We start from the raw sequence: 17,545 nt of genomic DNA, 5'->3' as shown, positions 1-17,545 counted from the left end.
TCTATATGGGCTTGCCGCTTGAGAAAAGTGGTGATTTACATCACTATTGCTCATAAAAGTTTTAAATAATTTTTCGCAGAATATTACGAAAACGCGTCTGTTATTTTCTGACATCGTTTGTGTTTGCGTGTTAACAAAGGAATATACTTTTATAATAATTTCCCAACTCCGACGGGCAATGTTCTATGAATTAAACTTTGAAGAGTGAAGACAGAATTGTTGTAGCAACCGCGGACAGGATAGGAGAATGAACAATACCACGGGTTTTGTCGGGGAAGATTTCAGGTAAATGTTATAATGGTACCTATCTAGAAGCATAAATGTTATTGCATAGCTAATTGATAAACTAATTGCTTATGACGAAAACACCATTTATGTGCTCACGTTTATGAGAGCATAATCATGATTATGAAAATCGGATTATCAAACATTTAACTCTGTTACTGCGGAAGCCCGCAAACTGCATACCACGTAGTATGTTTTTTCATGTACTATGCCGGTGTGCTGTCCTGGTAAAATAGCACACTGCACAATCAGAAAATGTCGGACGGCGTTAATGTCTGACCGTTTGTAGTATAGTCATTTTCCCTGAGAGTTTTGGTCACTATATAATGCAAATATTCGCATGTAAGTTAATGTTTGTTCTTTTATTTTAACTGCTTGTGCGTGCTTACATATTTGTGTTAGTTTGTATTCACGTTTTCTGTACGAAATAATGATAATTATGAAAGCCCGTAAAACATGTTTTGTTTATGGAGTGACTAATTATATTAATATTGCTAAGTTGTGGTACGGTCAAAACTCCGTTATGTGCGTCATCTCATACTACGTTCGTACGCCAACGCATAAACATATTCTGCTGGGTTCAATGTTTTCTAGCTATAGTTTGAGAAATGTTTTATTTTTATTTGGAAATGTCTGTGATGATAAACCAGGTTATTATGACGTCACCTGAGGTTGTCGTTCTCGCAAAACTAGAGGTCACACTGGTACAGAAATATAATGTCGACGTCGATACTAGAGGGTAATATGTCGATAATATTTTCAAGCTATGCAGCTGTTGTCGTAAAAACGAATCTTTTTCCTGCTGTAACAATTCGATTGCGTGTCTGAATCGTCTACGAAGGATGTGTAATTTCTCACATAGGCCTACTGTACGTGCTTGTATTATTGATGTATAATTATATAACCTAATTCGGTCTAGCTTGAGTGTTGCGGTTGAGCTTATTGAAATTCAAGGTTGGTTTTGAATGTAGCTTCCTTGTTGGTCAGTGGAATTGGAACAAATCTTTTGCGCAGACAATAAGTTTTCGTGTAAATGCGTTCTTAACATTCCTGTGGTAAGTTACAGCACCAAACTTTGCTACAACTGATTACATTAGCAACTTGCAAAATGCCTACAAATTGGAGGAGAAAGGAACAAGTGTACAAAGAACATACTTCAGCCACATAATGCGATAAAGCATAAGTGTTATCAGCTACAACAGTCCACTGCTTGTATGGTCTGTAGCCACATCAGACACACCTAGAGCAGATTTTATCACATAATCATAACTTAAGCCTACTTTTAGATTTCTTTACGCAAGTTTACGGTGTTTAAATATATATGACGCAGATTTCTGGGAATCACAATCGGTATCATTGACATCATATGCGGATCGATCGGAAATTTGCTGACGATTGTCGTCTTTGCTCGAAACGCCGGACTGCAATCCTCGTTCAACTGTTTCATTATAAGTTTGGCAGCCATAGACTTCTTAACTGCTACATTTATGATGCCTTTCAACGTGGCTGGTTACGTGAAAATGGACTGGTAAGGATAAGAATGATTCAAATTTCTTCAGGCCATTACACAGATGAAAGTGATATTTATCTTGGCATATTTGGGCATCGATTCCTATCCGAAATCTCTTTTGGGCTTTAGTAATTAAACGGACGCTGCTATTTGCGGTTATATATCCATGTGTTTAAAATAGATTAAGTAGGTTGCTGTCAAGTATTCCCTTGATATTAGCTTCGACTTCGTAGTTGAAATTGATTGCATCCTTAAATACTTGTTGGTGGTTGCTACAGATATTAACACTTATCAGCTATATAAGTGGCTTAAAGCGCATCGCTGTTTGATGCCAAAGTATACTAACACTAAATTTCCCGTGCATTTATTTGCCCGATTTCTTGCGATTTCTTTTCCTCAAATAGAAAAAACCTTGCGAGGCCAATAAAGCGTTCAATCTGCGGTTGTCACGGTGGCAGTCGTTTCTTTGCGTGCTACTATAAGTAATTGTTTTGCCCAATGGGGTTTATAGTCGTCATTTGTCAAAATATTTTTAAACTAAAGGAAACGGTTGCTACATGTTATTACACGCATGAAATATAGTAATCACTAATCAGTAATCCAAATTTAAACTATATTAATGCCAAAGCAGCATGACAGTAGTAGCATGACTGTGAACAAATTCAGCACTTAAAACATCTCGATGAAAATATGCAATAAGTTTCGTGATCAACCCACTGTTTTATTTACAGGCCTCTAGGTGGGTCTACAAGCTTTACAACGCCCATACAAGCATTTGTGTACTTCTGCTGCGGCTATACTTCAATCGTGTGTTTGGTTGTGATCACAGTGAATCGATTTATAAGCATACGGTTTCCAGATTCCTACCAGTAAGTGCAGAAGTTATGCTCCAAAAATATCGCTTTTTAATTTAGAATTTTCAACCAAATTTCCGCCGTCGTATACGTCACTCATAAAAGTCGAACACGCTATCAATGGAAGCCGTCTTGCTCACGAACGTTTTTTGAGTGACGTCACTTCCAGTTTCAAAAACTTGTTAGAATATAAATAATATTAACTGGACAAGCCACGCCACGATTTGCGTTTTTACCGAGCTGATTCCCGCGAATTCTTTTTGCAGGACCTTGTTTAGCAAGACACGTGTCTTGGTGGTAATTGTCGGTTCTTGGATTTTTGCGCCCAGTTTTTTGCTTCCGCTCCTGGTTGAATCGCTTACTGATGAAAAGAAAATCCTGGGCTGGAATAAGAGACAGTTCTTATGCACTTTTATCTCGTTACCTGAGTCATGGCAGGCTTATATGCAGGTAATTATATGATACGCAACTTGGGATTTATTTAGTTTCTTGTATGGTGTTTTGGCAAACGTTTTTTCCTGTTTATGTTTATAACTTACTGCATGTGTCAGGTTTTGGTTATTTTTAATCTCGCTGGAGATTGCAGCTTCGAGGTCTTTACGCAAAAAGGAAATAAATTTTACATGCTTTGGATTCTCTGAAAAGTTTATAAAGAAACATTTTTTCAACCTATATATAAAAACTTATCTTGTCTTTGCGGAGAACATATGAAAATATCTCCGCTTCTCACACTAAAACACGCTTTGCTGTTCCATGAAAAATCATAAGAAAACGGAAATTTAGTTAGCAATTAATTTCGATACCGTGTTTTTGAAAAATTCACCTCCAGTACCATAGATATGAAAAGGATAAAAAATGATTGGAAACATCAACACAGCTACCGGTGTTTATCTCTGTTGGTTGCGCCGCTTATAATCTACATACTGTATATCAAGTTGGTAACAACAACACAATACAATAGATACGTGTTTTATAGCCGCACAACATAAAGCCTTCAGATGTAGCAATACATACATTGAATTAGTGTTTTATAGAGCCATGTAATGCTCTTATTTCGTAATGAGTGAATCATATACCATCGTTATAAATATATTCTCATGCATTTAACTTCATAAATATAAATGCATGTTGTTATGAGACAGCCATATACCCTTTTATAATAAGCCCAGTTATAGAATAAATACGAAAGATGAACTGGCAGAAACTGACATCGGGTGTTTTAAAATACCCGGGTTAAGTATTTACATCTACAATCCTTTTCGGCCTGTAAAAGTTACCAATATTCCGTCACTGTTATTAAAAATCGAAAGTATCAACACGGCTCTGATGCCCGAAGTTGCGTTTTTGACCAAAGACAAGACCAATTGGATGTTTGAAATATTTTTTTCCAGATTTTGCGAGTTTTATTCCAATTTTTACCGATCGTCATCATGGCTGTGCTTTACTCGGCCATGTTTTGGCGAGTGAAGAAGAACAAACCTTTGACCTCTCAGCTTCCGTGGGAACAAAATAAGAACTCAACGGGACCAGAGGCGAATAACTTAATAAACATGGTAAGTAGGCCTTGTTCCTCGGTATATCACATATAATCCGCGATGTCACATTGGTCGACCATTGGATCATATCATACCTTCGATAGAATTATGCTATGGTGTCGTTATTGTCATAATTGTCCCGTTGTAGGCTATTCTTTGACACCTGTAGGCCTATCTTCTCTCACAAGCTATGATTAGAAAGTTATTTCGTTTGTGAGAAAGGCCTTCCGAGGCATAATAACAACTAAGGCTATTTTACCGGTCAACCTTTCATGAAATTTTTAAATGCCGGCCAAGCCAAGTAAGTAAGCTTGCTTTCGCCTAAACTCACCACAGGTTAGGACTGACCTGTGGGCCTACATTGGGCGTATATCCACTTATAATATTTTGTGCCAGTATGACGTTGCAACTCAGCATTAATACTTGCACGGAATTTATCAGAATAACACCGAGTTAAATTTGAACGAAGAGGAAATGAAAATAGCGCAAAATATGACTTCAAACACGAAACGCGACAACGAGAGACAGCTTTTGGTGGTAAGCCTGGCAATCTGCATCGTCTTCTCAATTTTGTTTCTGCCGAGTCTAATAATCAACTTATTACCGAACAGGTAATGGTAGCATAGGGTTAGGCAATATACAGTAGTTTCAGTTCTGAGTTGGGCATTTATTGGTGATTTCTATTCGTTTTGATTTCAGACACCTGAATGGTTTTATGGGCCTATTTATTTATATTTCATCATGTTATCTTATTTATGCTAATTAGACTTAAGAGGTGTATTTAATGTACGGTGTAACAAGTCCAATTTCTGTTTAGGTCGTCGTTAGACTTTCGGATACACATGGCTGCTTCCAATATCACGTGGTTAAACAGCTGTGTCAACCCGTTCATTTACGTCATTGCAAATCCAAAATTTAGGATGGAATATTATCTACTTCTGAAATACGCTTGGTTAAAATTCACCTGCAAGCTTTAAAAGGGGCCGAGATTTTTGTCTGTTAAATGATACGCCCGAGGGCCTGTGATTGTGTTCAGGGATGTTTTACCATCCGCAGTTACCTACCTTCGACAGACTTGATAACAATCAGGTTGCCAAAGATTACAAAACATTGTCGAAATTTCTCCACTTATTTTGGACCCAGCAACGTAGAATTAACGCTTTCGCGGAGCACATCCAAGCAATATGTTTTTATATTTCATCACGGTGCTCTGGTTTACGTCAATCAACAGAAGGCAATATAACGCGCGCCATTTTACTACTACGTTGAAAAATTCTTCCAAGTGCAATCGATCTTGAAGCAGCGTAAACAAGTTTCGCGGTTCTCCGTATCGCTGGCCAACATCGAAGGCAGTTCTCACAGAACAACTGTAAGATGATGACGTAGTCGACCCTATGAACTCTAGGTCGGCGGGTTTGAGGATTGATAGATCAGCTAAACAATATAACGTCGTATTAATTTTGTGTATTTCTGTGAAATATTTTTTTTAACTCGATTAAGTTTTGAAATTCTGTAACAGTCGTATTTGTTGCTGCACTGTCGATGTTATTGTTGCAAAACTTCAGTACAATACTAAATAACTTCGTGAATACCGTATTCGTTTGTAGAATTTTCCAGAAAGCTTGCAGCATTATAGACTAGGGCAATTAAGGCTGACAGTTCGCCAATTTCTAGTACAGTAGTAGATATCTTGAAATTCCAATAACTACCATAATAGAGCTCCAGCGAACCGGAAAAAGAAACTAATGGAGGCCACGTCACAGTCTGAAATTCTCAACTGAACGAAACCTTAGGACCTGTTGGTGTTGCCGCCCAGCGGTTGCGGACGAAGCTTGTGTGATGAACTGGAGTCGCTTCTTGAGTGTCGGCTGTAGCTTTCCCACGACCTCCTCCACCTTTTCATTCAGAGCGGTGCCGATGTGCATGTACTTCACGTGGTACCTTTGCGTATAATGCGCGGTTAAGAAAAACAAATAACTTAAGTTGCATATGTTACGCAATGAAAGTTTTTTGAAGAAAAGCATATATGACAATTTCACCAGACGAAAATTCTTTAATAAGTTTGGTGGTAGCAGAGTATTAAGGAGGCGTCAAACACCTAAAACTCAGGTTTTTATGAATTTGTTGGACGTCCTATGTAGGGCTTTAAAAAGCCTATTTAAACCAATCAGAAGGCAGCATGGTTGGTGTTGTTTTCTAGCCTGGGAATTACCCGAGCAGTTGGCGTGCTTCAATGTCCCAGATTGCGTGCAGAATTAGACTAAAAATTAGCATGAAAGTAGCTAAAATTGGGTTTTTTAGACCAAAATTCTAGTGTTTATTTTGCGTCTCTGTAAAAAAAGTTTGAATCATGATTTTTTGGTGGCATTTTATGGAATGGTAGTTCAAAGCGTACTAAATTGACATGCACAATTTCAGAGAGCCCCCGTGGAGGATTTTTCGAGTAATCAGTCTTTTAGTAAAATTACTGTATAATAAAACAAACAAAGATTTTAAGACATTTTTTGGTGTTTGACGCCACCTTGATAACCAACTAACTAACTATAGCACAAATAACAAGTAGGTTGAAAATAAATAAACTAACAGAAAATCGGAGATTTCGTCAACGAAGCAAATCTCTTTGGTGCAGTTGCTGACGTTCAACAGCATGTCGTAGAGAACAGATGCCACGTCCATCAGGCATCTGGTTCTTTCCGCCCGAAACCGGTGGAAGTAAGGTCCAATGAGATGGAAGACGTAAAGAAGTTGAAGTTCGGTCTCAATCAATGGACGCATCTCTTCTTTTAAGAACCTTTTGACGAATTAACGGCACGTTTTTCATTGACGTTTACGTAATAAGAACCCTTAAAGCTAAGCCTTATAACCCTTGAGTCCAGTATGTGGAATTGTACTGGATAACTGTTTCTAGACTTTATCATCCATTCTTTTACGAGCATTTTGAGTGAAAAGCTCTAATTTATGACATCTTCGATACATGTTTCTAACACAGTTGTGTTTTGCAACGACTGTGGGGCTGGCATAGCGTTCAACATTATAGATCCAATCAGCAAATAGAAAGCACAACTGTTAAAAAACAAAACTTTATTCATTATTGTCTGCCGACATTTCATTAACCCATTCGGTTCAGTTAAGGCTTATACTTGATGATTGTTATGCCTGGTGGCAACCATAGTATATTCCAGATCCAATTTACTATGGCACTGAGAAACACAAAACTGGAACCAAAGCACTAAGCAAACACATCAATAACTCGAGTAAGGAGAATAAGGAGTGATTCAATGAGAACGTTAAAAAACGCGACGGATGATGGTTTACTAAAGCAGCTATCTGCGATCGATAAATGGTACTTACTGGGACACCAAAGACAACTGTCCGATGCTCATGTGGTACCAGACAATGTGGCTAAGAGCCAGGAGACGAGTGCATGGTAGATCCGTATACGCCAGCTGTTGTTTGGAGTAGGAGAGTATGTGGTATGGATACGATGAGTCACCTTTAAACAAATATAAAACCGTATGAGTGGTAAGCCGAATACATAGGAAAATATCAAGGTTTTAATCAGAGAGAAAACGAGCGGAAAACATTAAATTTTTGTAAAATTATTTGTTTTGAAAAATGATCTGTTTTTGAACAAAATGATTCATGTTGTTGGTATGTCGACCCATTATTCGAATACGTTTTCGTGTTCATTCATCACTGACGACACAAACAAAAATGTTTTTCTGCATCAAGTGATCTGTTTGAACTAAATGACGTCACGAAAACCACTTGTTTACGACAAGCGGCAAAATTTTACAAGAATAACAAAACATAAAATTGTGCGCCGTCGCTTCAAAAAAGAGCTGGACATTCACTTCATAATTACGATAGTTGCCACATAGTCCGAGCCGAAACAGCTTTTTTGTGCCAATATCTCATGACACAATGAGTACAGTAACTTAACGAAAAAGTGAAAGCAAGGTTGTAGGTCCTACTAGGTACGCTGTTCTTCAAGGTATCGCATGTGATCGTGGAGAAGAGTCGACGATGAAGAGGTTTCCAGAAAATTTCCTGCGTGGAATCATTGGAGGTCAGAGGTCAGATGTCAAATGGACGATTAAAGTAGCTGCCGAGCAAATCTATAGAATCTTCAGCAGCGTTTCTCAAACAAATGTTTCGCGACACAAAACAATTCGCTAAAATCACAACGATTAATTAACCAACTAACATGTCATCTGTGACGTGTCAGGCAACTACCACAACTGCGGATGCTTATAAGCAGAATGCATTCGCGACCCTATTAGCACAATCCTAGCGACCGGAATTTGGATCGTGACCCTTGGTTTGAGAAACGCTGCTTCATCTACGGGCGATCTGGTTGTTTAGAGTCGCGATGGACTTCCGCTACTCACCGGAAGTGCAGTGAGGATGAGAGCGACGGAATTCATCCAGGAAAAGATGTCGTCACGAGACACGACTGGATGCCTATTTAAATGAGGGGTAGAGGTGGGTAATGCGGTTGGAAAGAAAATAAACGGTAATGTTGTGCACAGATGAACAAAAACGATGAATTCAATTTCTGGTATTTTAGAAAGATGTTTTTGAAGATTATTTAATTAATCTAACAATGAATGGTTTTCGTTGCTATTTCTTAACAATATTATCCCGTACGTGGGCAAAGATGCGAAATAAACAATTTCAATTTGTTAATACTAAGAATTACAGGAAAATACTTACGTTCAATATTGAAAAACATTTCTCGCCTAAGTCTCAGCTCCAAATAATAGAAATAATAAAAAACCAACCAATCACTCACATCTTCAAAACAACATCAATGAGCGCTTGGCCGACCTGGTCTCCGGGCAAAGGCAAGGCCAGTATCTCAACGCAGGTGACGTGTAGAGCGTACGCTGATGCATTGGGAAATTCATTAAAGCGCCAATCGCGGGGAGTGAACGGAGGCGGATCTTTTCCTCCCATAGGTAATCAAAGGTAAGGACTCATATGCTCATAAAATATTCATTACTATGGTTAATGAGACTTTGATGCGACGTCTTCACCGCTGTGTAACTAACATAGGAAGAAATTCTTAAAGCGATTTACGATTGTAAAAAGGATATTGTCCACTAATCTTTGCACTAATGTGCTGAAATACGCATTCTTCGGAACCCATGGATTTTCGCCCGAATATTTGACGTATTTCATGAAATCATGAGACAAGGCCCAATCTGCTGGCTTATTCTCCTGTTGAAACAATGCTTCAGTCAATTGCGTTTCCAGCAAATCTGTTATTACACTATTGTACGACCGTTATGGATGACTTTACAGCGGTATTAAGAACGTAAAGCTGGTAGTTTAAGTCAAGTTTTAAGGCCAAAATAAGTTTTCCAGAAACTTGTTATTTTCGCGAATGATTAATACGAAGACGATAACCAAAAGTCAAAGGGGTCAGGCAAGGACAAAACGCCAATACCGTCACGGCGCCGACGATGGTTGACACAAGTTTCTTCTTCAAGGAAGGACGCTCGCGAAGGTTGTATTCATAATAATGGAGGGTGTTGAACAGGTATGTGATTGGCTGATCTGTGGAAACAAGCAAATCGTTTTATAAGTCAATTTCGCGTATATGAGGCAACGAAGAAAAACGTTTCTGAAAATCATGATGAGCTACCCGGTCTGGCGTTCGTTTCAGCACGACGATAATAGCTAAGAAAACGCGACAAAAATGCCTTCCACTAAAACATTACATAAGTACGCGAACACATTACCCGAATGCTACAAACACTCTGCGATTAGTCATTTGGGCATTAACTTTGCTATGAAACCCATGTGGTGGTATTATTTGATTGTCATATAACAAGATATTATTTAAGTTCCGGAAATATCACTCCAAGACATCCAGGAAGAGTTGCTTATTTATACAAAAATAAGTCGGCAATGATCTTCTGTTAAAGCTCCAGCACACACAGACACTGACCATGAAACTTATAAAGCATTCCGATCACATCCAGGCAAGTTTCCAGCGATTTAGTGGTGGTCGATTCGAGGCATCTGTGAATGACAATGTCAAGCACTGGAAGAAACCTCAAGGTTATGTTGCTGAAGTACGACGGCAGATACTGGTGATTGGATGATGGGTTTTCAGCTGTTAATAAGTTAATAATAGTTAATAGTTAAGTTAATAAGTTACCGAGTGTTAAAAAATCAAACAACTGCGAACACAGTCAACTACAAGTAAGACACCGGGGAACGTTGTCGAAAATTCATTTTAATCTTATTTCATTGCTGTTTTGTTCTTCCTTTCAATTATTGTCTTACTCTTATTTGATCCAAGCTTACATCAAATCACAATTCGATAAAAATAAGATGACAATTATGTGCAAGATTCTCCAAAAACGTCACCTGTTGAGTTCACTTGATCACCACCAGAACAATGCTTGAGCAGACCTTCGAAATAATACATCTCAGGATATTTCTGCGCAAATAAAGGTATAACTACTTAAGTAGAAGGTCATTAGTTAATTCTAGGCAACACCAACATAATGATATTAGCCGAAAACCTACAAAATTTGACTTGGAAGCATATGAATCAGCAAAATAAAGTTTTACTACGATTTCAAATGACAACTATTGCCCAAGCACAGTAAATTTCTCCTGTTATAGTTCTGTTTATATTATGACGTTCACACTCCAAGTCAGCACGGCGAAACAGTGCAATAATGGATTTCACAAGTTTAGCGTTTAGTTAGCACACTATCACCACCTGGTGGAAAGCCATGTGCTTGGAATACCAATCGCTCTGGTTCCAGTGATCAGTGCTCTCCACCTCTTGTACAAAGCTGCGAACTCGATTGCGGAAGTCATCGGGTTTGATCAAGAGATACTGTATTATGAAGTTTGCCACCTGAGAAGGTAACGTTGTTTAAGGTCTTAGATAAACATTTGCCTTGTAAAATAAAACTTCAGAAAGTTTTTTAAAAATTACCATTTATTAAAAAATACGTCATATTGCAGAAAAAATCCTATTGCATTCAGCTATCAGAGTTCCAATTAAAACAGATTGAAGAATATTCGCTGCCACAACCTGCACGTCGCTTGTTTCACTCGAGCGAAGAGCAAGACACAGGATAAGACGATCGATGAAGACGATGTTGTATTTCCACACCATGTCCCGTAACACATTTGCACAACTGTGAGCAAAACATTCATCAATAAAACTGTGCCCAGCAGCGGTGTTTTGTGCAACTAATTAACTACACAGAAACGGCAACAAAATCATCTGTAGTCTGTTTGATTTGGGCGGTGATGGCGAATTATGCTTCAATGAATCATGTTTTGCGGTTAGAAGAAACATAATGCTCACATCTTAACATGCTCGCTACTCCCGTCCCCAACAGAAAATTCATAGACAAGAAAATCGGAAAATGTGCGGACTTGATCAGAGAGCTGGTTTGCGTTGACGCCATCTAGGACCCTGTGGAATGAAAAGTGTTGAAAAGAGTTTTACGTTGTAGAACCGGGTGACAAATATTGATAATGTCAACGCACAAAATAGAAAATTTTTTTAAATGACCAACAACATTCAACAGCATACACACAAAGCATCTGCAGCAAAAACTCACTTGTACGCTAGTGGTGAAGGGGTCTTCCCTTCAAAAAATACTTTCCACAAAAGACAGATGAAATAAGGTGGGGTTGTGGGGAGGGAAAAATAAGCAAGTGCGTCGGTTTCATCAAGACCGCTTGAGGAATCTTGGGTCGACGCAATCAACAAAGCATTCCACTTGACATACTCCTTCTCAATGTTTGACTTTAAAAGCTTCTTATTAACACACCCAACTGCACAAACACACAATCACGTTTTAACATGAAAGTTGATTTGAAAATGAGCTAATAAAAAGCTTTCCTTGTGCACTGGTTTGCGTAAAGACACATTATCTGTTGTTTAGTCACCATAATGCATGCCACGCAGAGCATCATTTGTATTTGGGTGATTTCTAAAGTAGACATATTTGTTGCCTCATTACTCACCAGTCTGCCGTTGAAAGTATTCTTGTACACTGTGAGGGAAGCACTTCAAAGTTTGCTGCGGCCATCTGTGAGGTGTGGCAGCCATTATAGCTTCTAAAATGTCAATGCACCACGACCCTGATATGCTTTCGGAACCTGAATACATGGAAATAAGTTTTTCTCGGTCTGAGAGTGATTCAAAGACTCAGATATCATATCACATACAATTTTACCATAAGAATGGAATAATTGACTGTGACTTTTTATTCTTTACCAGTATCACAATTTTCTTACTCATAATTCATAAGAGTTGATATAACATATACCTGTTATGTGAATTGATCGGGCCAGTGTCAACACCAACACTCTGTTTAATTCTTCTGATTTTTGAGAGACAATCTGCTTTTGGTCACTGAATGAACGCACCAGTTGTGGTTTAATGTCAAAGTTGTCAAGGCCCATGATAAGTCTTAACGCTGTACTCTCAACCCTAAAAAAGCAACGATCATGTTTCAAGACACAATTATCAAGTTTACAAAACTAAGGTATAAGCAATAAGTGCATATTACATAGTATTTGAACCCATACTTACCCGAAAAGCAACTGATTATGCATGGGCAGTTGCATGCTTGTTTGGTTGTGCAAGGTGTTGAGCAATTGAATACGGAAGGCAGGCTGAATGTGATGCATTCTGTAGTTGATAATTTCCAGTAGCGTGTTTAAGATGCCCCAGGAACGAGATTCACAGATTTTAGGAAACACTTGAGCTGAAATCACAGGAATAATTTCTAAAATATTGACATTAATGTTGTGCCTGCACTGTTCAAAGAATGAAAGAATTCCAGGCAAAGTATTTTCAATAGATGACAAGGCACAGCAGGAATATAATATTCATCACATTTTTTCGACAAAAACATATTATTATCAACTCCCATGTCTGTAAGAAATGTTCTATTTCTGCCACAAAATAAAATATATTCATAGGTTTGTGAAGGTATGGACATACTGACTAATCCTTTTATTCCGAGTGATTCAATTTCTGTGTAGACCATCAGTCTGCTGTAAGTTTCGACCAGGGCGGGGGAGAGAGCGCAGATTGACTTTGTCTGGGCTAATTTTGTTATTTTGCTTGTAATGCTGTGTAGCATACTGCAACGTAAATGAGCATGTGATGAACAGAACACACAAAGTATGTCTTTGAAAAAGCAATACCGAGATGTAAAAACTCTTCTAAAAACGAACGAGAAAGACATTATTCATTAATTTTTGTACACACAAAGTTGCAACTTATCTACCTCATTTTAGTATGAGCTGTCAGAGAGTCAAGCAACTGCATTTTAAGCGGGGCAGTTTTGTTAAATGCGACACAGTTAGATCCTGGCAGCTGGATGGCTGAGCCAGATTCACCGTAAACGTTCTCCACCAGCAGTGTAAACGAGGGGTTATAATCTGAATTTTAAGACGGTGATGGATATCAGATAATGGCTATGACTGAGCTAGTTTATACCTTAATAACGTTTAGATCAATTCATTTACAAAATGAAAGACACCGTCTTTACAAAAACATCTGCACTGACTTTATCGGTAAAAATTGTAAAAAATGATGTACACAAAATAGCACATAAAGATACTTTCTGTGAAACTTTGTCCATTTATACAAAAATCGTCTCAGCTAACCTGTTGTTGTGTTACAAGCATTACACAACAATGCAGTCTGATAATCTTGTGAGCTTGCATTCTTGTTCTGAAACAAAAGGTACATTCAATTGAACTCACACTGAGAGCAAAAGTCATTTATAAATTTGATTTAGAAATTAGTTCAGATAAAGGTTTTTTCAAAACAAACCTGCAAACATTTCAGTAAGAATTGATTTTGTTTTTGGAGAGTTACAGGAATAACCCATTGTTGGTTTGCTTCCAAATTGAAGCCTCCGCCTTATCGATAAAAAAATTGTAATTTTCGGTCAATAATTTCACACCTAAACTACAAACAGATTTTGTTGAATTTTCACAAGTATGGATTACATTGATAATACCTTGGCTTGAATCTGTTTGAGCTAGGCTCTGCGCTTTCCGATTTATGTGCATTAAAATGCACATTGCGGAGAAATGCCAAATACTCGAAGGCTTTGACATGTCAGGAAGTGGTAGTGGCTGCAATATGTAATTGAAAATAACAAGTGAACGATATTAATCATGCAACTCAAAGCTTAACGCATCTATTGTACACAATGGATTTATAGACATTTTTGCACTTGATTTTAAGAAAAACTGACTGATATTTCTCAACAAGCAAAGATACAAATGTTGACAAATAAAACTCTTAGTATACACTTGATGAAACAAGCTTATTCTTGCAAAAGCTCATGTAGGAGAATTAAAAATTAAAAATACAAGTTAACCCTATAGAGTGTCATCTTATATTCTGTTTTTATATTTTACTATACTGTATACTGAGTTAACACAGTTCAGCCACCATCAGTTAGTAAATAGAACTTTGCAACACTTTTTACTCAACCGCTTTAAAAACAAATCTTAACAACAAGTCAATCCAGTTTTGAAACAAACCTCGTTCTCGGGATAGAGAAGGTGAATAAGTTTATCAACTGGAGCAAAATCAGCAAAAGAATTTTTCTGGATGCTTCCCGAGATGAACTGGAGAAGACACCACATCAGATGCTCTCTTCCCCTGCAAATATCTCCATCTTGCTTGAGTGAACATAGCTAGAAGTATGAAGAGCAAAAATAATAGCTAAAACTAATGACGGCGTTATACTAAACTACAGCGTCTTTTGCGTAAGAATATCAACCAAAGTAGTCATAAAGGATATTTTTCTGTATCTAGGAAGTAGAAGACAACATTGAAAGAAATTGGTTCCCTTACTTTAGAGTATATCAACTCCACCATTTGCGAAAAATTTCCAAACTGATACAGCGCGATAAAAATAACTTGAGATGAGATGTGTTGCCACATTAAATGCGTTTGATCTGCCGTGTCACCAGTGTTGTCATCAGATTCCTCAAAAACTGTTTGCATGGCGACAAGGATCAAATCCACCAGCTCCTAATGTATAAGGTCAGAAAAGTTAAATAAAGGAATGAAATGGTAAATATTTGCACAAAGAAATATTTTTGAAATACATTAATATAAACAGCTTTTTGCTTCTAATTTCTCTTTAAGAGATAACTTAATGAAACATAAAAATTCTATAAAACAATGGCCTACTAACGTTCGTATGAGACAACATTATACAACAGACTCCAACAACCATACCACTTCCAAAGAAATGCAACGTTGTTTTACGTGCCGTTGAAAACCGAGAACTTGGAGGACCATATCACGGGAATATGTTTGCCGAAGAATATATCTGAGTAACCTTCCCTGTCTGCGGCACATCTCCTGTTAAAATAAAACTGTAACGTTAACTTTTCCAAATTTGATGAAAAAATGAGCAATTTTGTTTACGCTTGTAAATTATTCTAGCGGCATATTTTAGACAGCACGATAAGTCTACCTTGCTGTATGGAAGCTTTGGTTTCAATGAAAACTTCAAACTGTCAGGCTCCAGCCTCCAACTGCTGGTTGTCTGGTAAAAAGCATGATCTACAACAGGGAGAAGCATCCATCTACCAGTCGTCGATACCATTGTTGCCGTGGCCCGAAATCGGTCCATAAATCTCGTCAGCTTTTCATTAAGTGGCTGTAAAAATGCATATTGAGCTAGTTAATTACACATTACCAAAAAAACATAACTATTTTCTCTACAGAATGAGACTTAAAACTTGAAATGATCATTTTTAATAACTGCTTTGGAAAAGCATTCTTTGGAAGTACATCGTCCACATGACAATTGTATCAAGTACCCATGGGGCTAGAGGTTGTTCTTCCGGGATGTTCTGTCTGATTTCATCCTGTGCCAAGTATCCAGGGAGAAGATAGGATCCAGGATCAATCAAGTGCTCAATTGCATCACAAACGGCTTTTACCTAAAACAGGATTCTTTTTTCATTTGTTCAAAAGGGATTTTCACGGTATATAATATGTACATATCTCTGATTTGTCTTCAGGCTGGGATCAATATATTCCAAACTAAAAGATCTATGAAATAAAATCCAATATAATATGGTGCAAAAAGCGAGACATACTTGTTGAGTTGCAACGCTCCATACAGTAGGTGGAATCTCACGCATTTTTACCATCATTGTATGAAGCAAATTTCGACAACCCTTTATTCAACCAATAGATTAGAAAAGTTGGATTTCATGAAAATATATGTTAAGTTTCTATAGGCTCAAAAGTTATATGATAATTTTACATTTAACCATACACACTTTGTAATCAATGAAGTGAATATGTTTCTTTATCATTGCATAGGTTTTGCACCAATGAACTTTCTTGTTATATGTCAATTCATTGCACTGCAGATTATCCAAGACTGTTCTAAAGAATATTTTAATTACATTTCATAACATACAGGTAGATAGAAAGTTGTGTTCAGAAAATGATAGACGTTATGCTGAACATAAACAACATCGGCACGAATACACACTTATCAAAACAGGCAAATTTACTTGGCATTTATAAAACCATCTTCAAGACAAGTTTCCAAAAAGTCAAAGAGAAACAGAACCCTTCTTGCTGCACGCATTGAGTGGATGTACCTGATCAGTAACTGCAAAAAATTTAGACATGCTGGACAATTTTCATTGTGAAAAAATATGAAATAATTAAAAGTATAGCTACTCAGTAATCAGTATCTAGTTGATATCCATATTGGTTACAGATATGACTAACTACAACAGAGGTCGCCTGGTCATCTGTCGAAAGGGATGTGTATAAGGACTTGAACTGAGTGATGCATTTTTCCATTCTTTCATTGTGTTCATTGTCATTATGGTCTATAAATTTGCTGAAGACTTCAACAAGAATATCAGTTCGCTGTGGATGAGAAATGTTCAACGTTATTTGTTACAAAACATGAAACAAGTGAACAGCATAGCATGGCACTTTGAGCCGGACATAATTAAATATATTACTCCGCAATTATAGACATAACTGAAAATTTACTGAGTTACAGTTGCATGCTAGAGGTCACTTTTATGCCATTACATAAGTAATGTTGACAAATAATTTCCGAATATTTTGAAAAATTTTCTAAAAATTTGATTTATGCCAACTCTAGTGACACCAGCATATTCCTAATTAATTGACACAGACTTACAGTTGCACTCTCAAATATTTCTTTCAGTCTACTTTCTAGTTCAACAGCCATTCTTTCCTACAATAAATATATGTTACCTACATGTCTACAATAAAAATATCATTTAGTAACATGCATAATACTTTTCAAAAAATAAAACATGAAGCACAA

General features: G+C 37.4%; 2 protein-coding genes across 3 annotated transcripts; one reads left to right on the top strand and one right to left on the bottom strand.

The window, feature by feature from the left end:
* Positions 1-67: 67 nt before the first annotated feature.
* On the top strand, positions 68-6,125 carry LOC143445220 (G-protein coupled receptor 84-like). 2 transcript variants are annotated; one of them, XM_076944155.1, is made up of 7 exons: positions 68-285; positions 1,616-1,813; positions 2,527-2,664; positions 2,916-3,099; positions 4,041-4,202; positions 4,626-4,795; positions 5,002-6,125. In XM_076944155.1, exons 1-7 carry the CDS (start codon positions 248-250, stop codon positions 5,159-5,161), a joined length of 1,050 nt encoding a protein of 349 aa, XP_076800270.1. In that variant the 5' UTR covers positions 68-247; the 3' UTR covers positions 5,162-6,125. The 2 variants fall into 2 exon arrangements, with proteins under 2 accessions (XP_076800270.1, XP_076800271.1); XM_076944156.1 differs by lacking the exon at positions 68-285 and adding an exon at positions 300-1,340.
* LOC143445218 (mediator of RNA polymerase II transcription subunit 23-like) lies at positions 5,359-17,542 on the bottom strand. The gene is made up of 33 exons (XM_076944152.1): positions 17,396-17,542; positions 16,969-17,112; positions 16,746-16,846; positions 16,506-16,614; positions 16,320-16,400; positions 16,038-16,160; positions 15,689-15,874; positions 15,448-15,573; positions 15,058-15,237; positions 14,742-14,897; positions 14,210-14,327; positions 14,020-14,108; positions 13,851-13,917; positions 13,469-13,622; positions 13,180-13,322; positions 12,766-12,940; positions 12,500-12,663; positions 12,195-12,329; positions 11,786-12,002; positions 11,527-11,637; positions 11,248-11,353; positions 10,927-11,067; positions 10,566-10,638; positions 10,141-10,308; positions 9,637-9,746; positions 9,284-9,407; positions 8,980-9,145; positions 8,576-8,648; positions 8,159-8,234; positions 7,536-7,677; positions 6,769-6,975; positions 5,981-6,125; positions 5,359-5,618 (listed from the first exon to the last, which is right to left on the bottom strand). The coding sequence occupies exons 1-33, from the start codon at positions 17,444-17,446 to the stop codon at positions 5,586-5,588; spliced, it is 4,194 nt and encodes a 1,397-aa protein (XP_076800267.1). The 5' UTR covers positions 17,447-17,542; the 3' UTR covers positions 5,359-5,585.
* Between the last annotated feature and the right edge of the window lie 3 nt (positions 17,543-17,545).

Source organism: Clavelina lepadiformis, chromosome 2 (genome assembly GCF_947623445.1).
Source record: "Clavelina lepadiformis chromosome 2, kaClaLepa1.1, whole genome shotgun sequence".
NCBI lineage: Eukaryota > Metazoa > Chordata > Ascidiacea > Aplousobranchia > Clavelinidae > Clavelina > Clavelina lepadiformis.
The sequence above is the reverse complement of the archived record's forward strand: the minus strand, read 5'-3'. Positions and strand labels throughout refer to the sequence as shown.

Excerpts from the sequence above, each read along its gene's own strand:
- LOC143445220 (XM_076944155.1), top strand. The coding sequence starts at position 248 with ATGAACAATACCACGGGTTTTGTCGGGGAAGATTTCAG. Across the intron at positions 1,814-2,526 it reads GGTTACGTGAAAATGGACTG|GCCTCTAGGTGGGTCTACAA; the intron begins GTAAGGATAAGA and ends TTTTATTTACAG. Across the intron at positions 4,203-4,625 it reads CGAATAACTTAATAAACATG|AATAACACCGAGTTAAATTT; the intron begins GTAAGTAGGCCT and ends GGAATTTATCAG.
- LOC143445218 (XM_076944152.1), bottom strand. The coding sequence starts at position 17,446 with ATGGCTGTTGAACTAGAAAGTAGACTGAAAGAAATATTTGAGAGTGCA. Across the intron at positions 10,639-10,926 it reads AGCACATGGCTTTCCACCAG|AAATATCCTGAGATGTATTA; the intron begins GTGGTGATAGTG and ends TTATTTGCGCAG. Across the intron at positions 9,747-10,140 it reads AATGCTTTATAAGTTTCATG|ATCAGCCAATCACATACCTG; the intron begins GTCAGTGTCTGT and ends TTGTTTCCACAG.